The sequence below is a fragment of the Eucyclogobius newberryi genome, unplaced genomic scaffold (assembly GCF_026437365.1).
Source record: "Eucyclogobius newberryi isolate DKJ021-1_F unplaced genomic scaffold, fEucNew1.0.hap1 SCAF_4, whole genome shotgun sequence".
NCBI lineage: Eukaryota > Metazoa > Chordata > Actinopteri > Gobiiformes > Gobiidae > Eucyclogobius > Eucyclogobius newberryi.
Window position 1 is genome coordinate 27692137 of NW_027316056.1, and position 10820 is coordinate 27702956.

At 40.9% G+C, this 10820-nt stretch overlaps 2 protein-coding genes across 2 annotated transcripts; one reads left to right on the plus strand and one right to left on the minus strand.

Annotated features, from left to right (window-relative positions):
- Positions 1-2164: 2164 nt before the first annotated feature.
- glb1 (galactosidase, beta 1) lies at positions 2165-7283 on the minus strand (the record flags this gene model as incomplete). Its single annotated transcript, XM_072463932.1, has 16 exons — positions 2165-2466; positions 2536-2769; positions 2856-2987; positions 3066-3179; positions 3723-3812; positions 3883-3957; positions 4035-4147; positions 4221-4261; positions 4363-4484; positions 4698-4756; positions 4882-5062; positions 5134-5228; positions 5705-5765; positions 5871-6021; positions 6635-6804; positions 7170-7283. Coding segments are annotated over 16 exons (2007 nt in total), but the record flags the coding sequence as incomplete, so codon positions are not given.
- A 377-nt stretch (positions 7284-7660) lies between these two features.
- On the plus strand, positions 7661-9921 carry ccdc86 (coiled-coil domain containing 86). Its single transcript, XM_072463929.1, has 4 exons — positions 7661-8290; positions 9223-9352; positions 9441-9515; positions 9603-9921. Exons 1-4 carry the CDS (start codon positions 7776-7778, stop codon positions 9774-9776), a joined length of 894 nt encoding a protein of 297 aa, XP_072320030.1. The 5' UTR covers positions 7661-7775; the 3' UTR covers positions 9777-9921.
- The last annotated feature ends 899 nt before the right edge of the window (positions 9922-10820 follow it).

Below are 10820 nucleotides of genomic sequence, written 5' to 3' on the forward strand. Positions count from 1 at the left end.
AGTGTGTCAATATCGGACTAAGAATTATAGATACTCCTGCTGAGTGCTGGATCCAACACCAAATTGTATCGCCCCCTTGGTTTTTCCAAAAGTTAGTATCTTGTGTTACTGAATGCATTTCTTGTAAAAAGGCAAAATCAACATTTAGCTGTTTGATAAATAAAAATAAAGCTTTGTGCTTGACAACATTTCTACGCCCCCTGACATTTTAAGAAACAACTGGTATCCCCGTGATACCGTGGGTTCTCTCCGGGTTCTCCAGCTTCCTCCCACTGTCCAAAGACATGCATGTGTTAGGCAAAATTGGGAATTCTAAATTGGCTCTAGTGAATGAATGTGAGAGTGAATGTTTGTCTGTAATGTCTATGTCTCTGAGTTGGCCACTGTCCAGGGTGTACCCCGCCTAAGGCCCAAAGTCACTGGGATAGGCTCCAGTCACCCGCGACCCCGAAAGGGGAAAAGTAGTAGAAAATGAATGAATATCAGATAAAACATAAGAATACAAATTAAAAATAGGCTTAATATGTACACAAATGTACAGTTGAGTTTACATATGAAGTGCAGAAAGTGAACAGTGCAGTGAGTGATTAAATTATGATTAAAGTGAGTTTAGGAAGTGTTCTCTGCAGTGCCTCTTGGAGGTGGTGGACATGTTCCTCCCAGGACTGACCACCATGTCATCCAGGTCGGCTGCTGAGAACTGGGACACATCCCTGAGCACATGGTCCATGAGCCTCTGAAATGTGTCAGGGGCCCCTGCAGGCCAAAGGACATCACACCAAAGGGTGTTTTGAAGGCAGTCAAACTGGAGTCAAACTGGCTCTTTGTTACAGGTAGTTACTACTATAAATCAAGACGCAAATCAGAAGAACTCCTTATTTTCCAGATAACAGCCCTAACTTCAGTTTCACCCGAAACTTACTCTAATGATGATAAAGTAAAATTGATCCAACTGCAAAAGAAGCTGGACAACATATATGAAGGAAAAGCAGAGGGCGTCCAGGCAAAAATGGTTGGAAGAAGGGGAACAAATGTCATCTTACTTTTACAAACTAGAAAACTCAAGGGCCAAGCATAATTCTATACACAAACTTAAGGAAATACCTACATTTTGCAGTTTTTGTTGTTTTATGTTTTTTGTACATATTAATTTACCATGTTGAGTGATTAGTCTAACGAGCCCTGCCCCCTGTTTTGTATACACATGTCTGTCATGATTTGTTTAATGAAAATAAATAAATATGTATAAATGTATATATGTATATACGCCGTGCAGCTTTCTCCAGTCATATGTTATTTTTGGCAGTGTTTTGTATTTAATATGCTACAATTCATATAGTTAAATGAACTGTTTGATGTCTACTTTGCAGTTTATTGGTTGAGGGACAAAGTATAAAACTATAACTGAATGTCTGTGGGTTCATTTATCACAAGCTACAGTGAGGAGGCTAACTGCTGTTTATTACTAACGAACATGAATGAACTCAATACACTTGATCAAACAAGTAGAGTCTGGTTGATTTACATGATTTATTGTCAAGATGCAACTAAATGGATTAATGAGTTTGTATCTCGAAATTACGGCCATTGTGTGGAGCCTTTTGTTCACGAATGCTACTAACTGCTGCTAACGCTATTTCCTTTTTTAAAAAACACTTAACAACTCTTAATTGTCTGTTGGTGGTGATTTCATAAAGCTGTGAAAATGAGCGGTTGTTTTATGGTTCTGATGCTGGTTCTCAATAGTTTAAGACTAAAAGGAATGAAGATCCGCCATTAAATGTACAGGAATGTTTTCACCCCAAAGAGGAGGGAACTCGGACGCACCAGACAAGACCCAAGGTGCAGGATGTGCAAAGGGGCCCCTGAAACAATCCAGCAAATAACTGCGTGGTGTAAGATGCTGGCAGGGAAAGCATTCATGGAGCGCCATAACCAGGTGGCTGGCATAGTGTGGGGAAAGTGGGAAACACCTCCAAAAACAACAGCACGGTCAAAAAGTCAACAGACAATAATTTATTCTGGCTTCACAAAAGCCTTCATTCTTTACAGTGCAGTCAAATAAAGTACACAATAATGTAAATTCCTTGTAAAAATAGAGAACACTGTGACATTGTCAGAGTCAGAGAGTAATTTGTAAATTACTAAAAAGGCAAAATATTCATTGACTAATTAAAAGTGTTTTCATAACTGTGTGGTTTGATTCCCTTTTCATAATAAATCCTCCTTTGAAAAGAGTCTGCTGGTTGGCTTGAGGCTGTGTGGCAGCGTGGCGTTTATGATGGGCGTGCGAGTGAACTCCACAGTGCACGGCCCGTCGCTGCATGGAGCCGCCTCGAGCTCCAACACAGTGATGTTGTTGGGAACAGCAGTGCTGAGGATGCTACTGGGTACGAAAAGTGTCAGCTGAGGTCCACGGGCTGGCCAGTATCGGCCCAAGTTGAAGCCATTAATCCAAATTTGACCCTGAACAGACGGAAAAGAGATTTATTTAACATAATCGTTATAGAAACCTAATAGTACGGAATGACTTGCCTTTGTCCATTTGGTTAGTTTAATGTAAGAATCTTGGGGCAGGTCTGGGATGCCATCGGGAATAACAAAGCTGCCTCCATAGAAGGTTGGAAGAGACAGTTTGGGAGGCTGAGGTGGGTTTGAGGACATGGACTTCCCAAGGAGACCCTGACTCACTGCTTGATCGATACTGAGACTGTACATGGTCCAGTCAGTCAGCACCTTCGCTCCCAGAGTCATATTAGACACTAAGCCCTGGAAGAAAAAGAGGAAAATGTAACTATATATGTTTCTTTAAAAACTAAAAGCGATAAAGCGTGTCGCGTTGAGGTAGAAATAACCTTGTAGTCATTGATCCCTCTTCCATAGTTGATTCGGCCCATGTTTTCGACCAGTACGTCCACCTGACTACCAGCTTTGCCCGTGACATTCATCGTTATGCTTTTGAATCTCTCAAGAATTCCTGCAGCCACCTGGGAGTTTAATAAGTAATGAAACTATGATAATAATGTGATAACAGCAAAGGTAAACAAAGAAAAGCTCGGGCTCACCCCATCCACAGACACATAGGCTCTGTCGTGGACCCCGTTTAGTGGCGAGGACAGTGGAGTGGGAGTGCTGCAGTTAAAGGGAAGTATGGTCCTGTAGAGTACATATCCAAGAGCCTGCGAAACAATACAAATAATTTAAGTGCCTCTGACAGGTCTAAAATGCCGTTAAGATAAATATATTTAGAATTTTGCTAAAATGTATAGAAATGTTATCCCAGAATAGCACGTTTTTTTAGTAGTTTGTAATTGATGACATCACACCCCCCCGGCAAATAAAAATATATGAGAGCAACTTTATTTTGTGGATTTGATGTTTAGAGGGTCAAAAATTGTTTATTTGTGTAAATTATGCATAAACTAGTCACTTCCTGTCATTTTCTAATTTTTCAACGTTTTCTCCTTAAATACCTTCTCGATCATTTATATGTACAACAGATATAAATACACCAAATGAAGTCAAAATTAGACAATCATAAAATATGCACTTGAATAAAAGACATAAATGTTTGATGTTGAAATGTTTAAACTGGTTTGTTGGGGATTGTGATGTGAATAGAGTTTACAACTGCCTAAATGCGTTTTTTATGTTCAATTCCTCGCCGTTTTTGTCGGTTTTCTCTATCCATTAAATATAAATATCATACATAAAACTGTTACCTGGTTTAGATCTGTGAAGGTCAGGGGATAAATGCTTTTGACAGGACCGGAGTAAGAAAGTTTCTCGAGGGCCTCTGACACCGTCTCCAGCTAAATTAAAGTCAATTGTTTTAAATCAAGCAGTTAAGGACAGTTAAAATATCCCTATCACTTACATTACCTTTTGTAATGTCACCGTCCCATAGGAAAACTTTGGCGTTGTCGGTGGAATCGGGCCCTCTGGTATTTTGCGAAACTGTTCCAAATCAAAAAGGGAAGTTCTTCTTACCGTAGGAGCCGACTAATCGTGTACTTTTCACAGTAACTACATACCATTTTGATGACATTTTGGATGGCAAAGTACTTGTCCGTGAGGTCCCCCGCTTCTGTCAGTGGCGCGTCGTAGTCGTAGCTCGTGGGCTGAGGACTGTACGGTTCATTGGCGCCTGAGACGTTTGATTCAAAGTTAGATTTACATTTTGAGGGTCATAATTTTCGTTTTAGAAAATACGGGGCTACCATTCCAGTATCCAAAATTTGTTCCCCCAATGAACATATACCTGCCAATTACAGAAAGTGATTAATTATTTCGTTTTTTTAACTATAAACAGCACTGAACATGTGCGTGGAGAAGACAAAAGGGCTTTTTCTGTGAACTCACATGTTGACGTTTGCGCCTTTTAGAAGCATTTCATTCAGGCACTTGATCACGGCATTCGTGTTTACAACAGAGTGACGAGAGCCCCAATGATCCAGCCAGCCAGTGTAGAACTCAGAATTCACCTTGAAAAGAGACAAAAACCGGCCATACTTGTTCAGCAACTAGTTTTGTATGGTAAAAGGTTAATCATCTGGGCTTGAGGCTGTTGATTGTATATATGTTTTTCATCTATCATCTCCTGTGTTTTTATAGACACGATCAGGAGGGTTAGAAACAACATATTGTCTTTATACAACTGCGTATGTCAAGAAATTGAGGCTAAAACAATCATTTACCAAAGGTCCGTGAGGTTCAGCATGTCGTTGTGCCTCGAAAGCAGCCGTTACATTTGATCCTGCGGAATCAAAATACAAAGTTAAAACGAGTGCAACACAATCCTCTTCCACGTCACGCATACAATTACATAAAAAAACAAACTCAAGTGTATTTGCTGATTCACGAGAAGTAACACAAACTTGCCCGGGCCAAAGTCCACAGTGGCGTAGAGCCCTTGAATGGAGCCGCACTTGAGGAAACCGACGCTGCCTCCATCCGTGGTAAAGAGCACCACCTGCTCCCCCAGGTGCGACCGGAACAACTGCGTCAGGTGCCTCATGTAGTTGTAGTCGCAGGTGAAGTAACTGCCGTATTCGTTTTCCACCTTGGAGAAGATCCACGTTCATAAATGCGATGTGTGTAAAAGACGTGCGTTTTTTACTCAGTGAAGCCCACCTGGACGGTAATGATAGGGCCCCCGTTTTCATAAAGAAAGGGTTTTATCATCGGCAACAGTTTCCCCATCCACTCATCAACCGCCGATAAGTAATCTGAAATAGACGTGAATAAAATAATATAAAATGGGGATGTCAAGATACAAAATGTTAGTTATAGGATTATTGTGAGAAAAAACATCACGATTTAACAATTATTCACAATTATTGAGACAAAACAACAGTGAAATCTTTAATTTTCTTTAATTTCCATTGTCTAACATGTCACTGTCCCTCAAGTTTGTGACTAGCCTTACGTAATTTAACTTTCTGAAAGACAAAATTAAGTTAAATGTGACAAAAACAGCAAGATAAAAAAGTAATTAACATAATAAGTCTATATTTTGTACGCTATATTGAACAAAAAATACTTGATTTTACTTCTAAAATTGTCACAATTATGTTTTTTTGGTTCTTACGATTATATTGTGCCCTGAATAATCACGATTATCGACTAACCTAATAATCGTGACATCCCTGATATAAAACGAGAAATAAAATTAAGTCAGAGTCACGCAATTTAATTTTCTCACCTTTATCTGATGAACGCAACACGATATTCTTCTTGTTGAGAAGCCAGGCGGGTAGTCCACCCTAAAAATGAAACAAACATTGAAAAAGAATGCTGCCACTTTTAGAAATAACATTGGACTATCCAGATTATAAAGACATTAAAGAACATAGTATGGTATTTCTCACCATTTCCCACTCTGCACATATGTAGGGTCCAGGGCGAAGGATGACGAGTAGTCCCACGTCCTGTGCCAGCTGGAGAAAGTGCAGCAGATCTCGCTCTCCACTGAAGCTGTACTGACCACGAGACTCCTCATGGTAGTTCCAAGGAATATATCTTTAAAGTGGCGAATAATCAAATCATGACAGAGCATACAAAACATACACATTTCACTTCTCTCAACAGGCCAGTACTTTTGGGACAGTGAGCTTAATTCATACGTTGTCATGGGGTTATGGGATTGTGGCGTGGATTGGCATCATCACAGTTTATTTGGGTCCAATAGGCTGTGCTTACTTTTCCAGTACAATTAATTGTTAAGCATTTTTATTTTGGGCGGCGACATGCAAGATGGAAACGCCCCAAACATCTGTGTGACTCAACATTTTCTGACAGCTTTTTATTTTCTAATGTATTTTTGGTCCCACTTTATGATAACTACATTAAATTAGCTTTAAATAAACATAAGAACAAATACTTAATTCATTATTAACAAAGAGTTTACAATGAGTCAGACTTTGCAACTGCATGATAAAGGGAAAAAGGAGTTAAGTTACATAGTTTGTAGACCTAGAGTCTACAACCTAGAGTCTACAAACCACTTCTGGTCTACAAACCAGAAGTGGTTTGTAGACCAGAAGTCTAGATTATGCAGACTCTGTAGTAAGACTATTAACAGTGTTTTTATTTTAAAGTGTCCTATTTTTTGGGGTGTATTTTGTCAACCTACGTCTGGATTGCATTCAGACCAGCCATGTACATCTTGAGCAGCCGGTCTTTCCAGTAAACTCTGGGAATTCTGGTGTAATGGATGCTTCCTGATATGAATCGAAAGGGTTCCCCATCTTTCCGAAAACAATCCTTCTGGTAATCCACAGAGAACGTCCTGGGGGCTCCACACTGCAGGACACATCATCACAGGTACTATATTATATCATTTATAGACAGTACACTATGTGCACTATGTTTGACAGCTTTATCTGGCACACGGCTGACATCAGGTGACTGAGTCAGGTGACATAATCACAGTGTCTATGTTCACTTTTTCAAAATGATTGTCATAATGTGAAGTTTGTCAAACAGGTTTGCCTTGTCAGCCTCCCACCACCAGAAAATATACTGAACCTTTAATGTGATTCTGAATGTTTATTTGCAGTTTAATGATTAATTATAAGAGCATGTGTATCATATTGGCTCACAGATTCTAGTGCAAGAGAATCACATTGTTTTGAGGAGAAATGAGAAAGTAATAAATGTGTACTTACTGAAGCTCCAGCCACAAGAAGCAGCAGCAGAAGCAGGTTTCCTCCGTTTAACATGATGATGACTCCTCTTTTGTCCAGCCGAATGTGCCCTGGACCGTGATATGCTTCTTGTACATGTCAAGCAGAGAAAAACAGTCCTACTTCCTTTAGTTTGGGTTATTTTGAATGGCAGTGTCATGTGGTCCGGAACTTCAGTCACGTGACACACATTCACGTGGGGGAAAGACATGGATCTATTATATGGGAAAAGACCACAAGATGGCAGCATTTGTCAGGCTATTGGACCAGATATTTACGCACTACGTATTGGACAAACAACTTAGATATACAGGCTTTAATGAGTGAGAGCTTAGTTATACATATAGAGTTATGGCATGATATGCTTTTTCGAGTTTGTTGTAGTTGGATAAAGATGGCCACAACAGTCCTTCTGCTCCCGACCAGCAGAGGGCGACACATGGGGGCGACATTGCATTATTTAGTTGTTTACCTCAGGCCATGCGGAAGTTGTCGTCCGCACAACGCCGGTTCTACACGTGGGGCCAATACATGCAGCTCGAGGCTTTGGAAAAGTAATGCAATTGCGTTATATTGTCATTATTGAATATGTCGAAGGGAAATAAAGCAGCGGCAGAAGAAGAACCAACGCTTGAACCTGTAGTTGAATCCAACATGTCCCTGGAGGCTCCGGAGGAAGGGGAGGACACCAGGCGCACTCGCAGCGGCCGCAGAGTGCGTGCTCCGGCCACTTATCAGGAGTCTGTGCCCGTGGTAAAGACTCCCAGCCGCAGGACGAGACGGTCAGTGCTTCAGGAACTATCAACAGTGGATGAAAACATCGTTAAAGAAGAGGAGCAGATACACACAGTCCCCGAAGAAGAGGAAGATGCCCGCGTGTGTGAAGTTGTACCAGCCGCAGAGCCACAGCACGAAACACGCGCTAATGTTCAAGATAACAGCGTTAAACACGTAGAGGCCAAAGAAATGCCACCTTCAAAGGCAGAGGATGGCACTGCCCCAAATAAGAAAGCCCGACTTGCCCCAGCTGTAAAACAGGCCCCTGCGATCCCACTGGGAAAACCCAAGTCTGGAAGAGTGTGGAAAGAGCGAAACAAGCTAAGGTAAAGCGCCCTCAAACGTCCTTCTCCTCCCTGCAGTGCTACTGTCTTATACGAAAAATATCATTCAACGTTTAATTATAGATGTTATAGAGCATACAATACTTAACGAGCTATTAACTTGCCATGTGTTCATTAAGAATCACACATTATAGTCCAGACTTCTTTTTCAAGAATCTCTGGGGACCCAAACGTGGGTCCTGACCCCAGGTTGGGTCAGACTGGTTTAGAGCACTCCTCCACCTTCATCCTGGTGAAGGGTGGCGTTCACTTTAATGCTGGTGGTGGTTGGAGGGGCCAATGGCAGAGATTGGCTGTCTCTGTAGAGCACAATAGAAGTGTATAGAATCATTATTATAAGTCTTAACATCCTCTTCTAAAAGAGAAGGTGATTCTTAATATGCGTATAATGTGTGTGTCACAGTAAAAACATTTACTACTTTAGAAAATATCCCAATAATAATATTCAAACCACTTGGTTACTGAAGAAGTTACTCTCCTGGCAGGTTACTCTTTGTAAACCTTTTTATAGCAGTATTTTTTAATGAAAAAATAAAATGTTAAACATTAAATAGTTAGTTTGTATCATTAGTTGTAGAAATTAATAATTCAATGATCTACATCTGAAAAAGTTTCTCTATAGTGCAAAGAAAATGTCTACACATCACAATAAATATTAAGCCTTACAAAACTTAGGTCCAGCTTTAATTTATTCACCAATAAGTTGATCTCATAATTATGAATTATTAGGGCTATCTTTTACTGCTACCGTATGTAATAAATAAAAGTTGCAAGAGAGAGAACAGGAAACAGTAGGACTATATTCTGCATTGTTTGTGTTATTATTATGGACGTACAACCTGATGAGCGCCTTCAATTAGGGCCAAACATGCTCTAAATCCAAAAATGTAATGGTTAATTCGCTGTGTGTGCAGGTTTTCGGCGGTGGTCCGGGACAAACCGCTGTGCACTTCCTGGGAGAAGAAGATGCAGGCCAAACGAGAGAAGGATATGGTCAAACAGTATTCTCATCAGCTGAAGGAGGAAAAGGCCAAACAGAAAGAGGTAAAACGTCTGATCTCCAATAAAACTGCTGCTGTAGCTGTTTTACAATGTCTGCATTTGGTGACCGTCTTCTATTTGTCGGCGAAAGGACAAGAGGAAGCGGCGAGAAGAAAACCTGAAACGACGGGAGGAGAACGAGCGTAAATCGGAGGTCGTCCAAGTGGTACGTGTCGTAAATGTTCGCTCGTCAGTCACGCGTTTGCACAGGAGGAAAAACTCGATCGTAACGCTTTTTGTTGTCGCTTTTCAGATCCGAAATACAACCAAGATTAAGAGAATGAAGAAGAAGCAGCTGAGGAGGATCGAGAAGCGGGACACCCTGGCCCTGCTGCAAAAATCAAAGAACAATGATAACCAGAGCAAAAAGAAAAAGTCCAAGGCCCCAAAAAGTGTGAAGGAAGCTCCTCCTGGTTCAGTTGTTTGACTTGGAAGACACTGTTTTGAAGACGCTGACCTGAATTCGACCAGTACAGCGCTTGGTTTTGGACAAACGGTGACATTTTGAGTCTTTGTCACGATCGTAGAGACATTTCTCCCCTTTCTGCTGAAACGACCATGTTCAAATGCTTCTATACATTAAACATCTCTTTGGAAACACATACCGTCTCTCACCTTCTTGTATTCCAATATTTATGCTCATCACGTTGTTGTTGTTTTTACATCGATGTCATACAAATGTTTTAAATGGAGGAACATTATTGTGAGGACTCAGAGGTCACTCGGGGCTATTCAGGTCACATTTAGACTAAAAATTAAGCTATTTTTAGTTCAATCTTGACGTCAAAACTAGTCATTGAGCTCCTGTCACGCGCCGCAGGACCTGGTTTGAGTCGGCGTTGGTACATTCCTGTTGCGCGGTCGAAGGACAAAAGAACTGTGTTGTTTTCTCACCCTCACCTGGACGTCTCTGACAGTCATTGTTCACTGGCAAATAATGGCATTTCCGTGTATAAAACAGTGCTGTTATTGTGGCGCCGAGCTCGGGCGATCCTTGGGCACATCGCAGCCTGTTTGCTCTTTAAATTCCCGATAACTTAGACGTTTCAAAGTGTCAAAAAACTGGCCAGGGCACCCTGCTGAGGTCATGGTGTGGAGGAATGATTGTCCCGTGGATATTTTGGTCTTCACATCATTAGTCATAGGGCCGTGACAAACCCCCATATAAAGCGGTTGCACTGGTGCACTGCGGAGCAAGCTGTGGAAGTTGATAACCCATTTGGTGAGTGCAAGATATTATGAAATTACTTTGATTGTCTGGGAGAGAGTTGACTAATTCATTATTACCATCAAATTATCTTTTCTTTCAGGCGTTTAAAAACTTTCAGAATGCGGTCGACTGTTTTTCTTTCCTTGCTGCTCATTGGTAAGTAAATCTCATTCATTTAGAACGTATAGAAAGGTGTTTTCAATGGAACGGCACAGTTGCTCTTGTGTTAAAGGGGAAAGTGTGATGAGCTGCTGATTATCT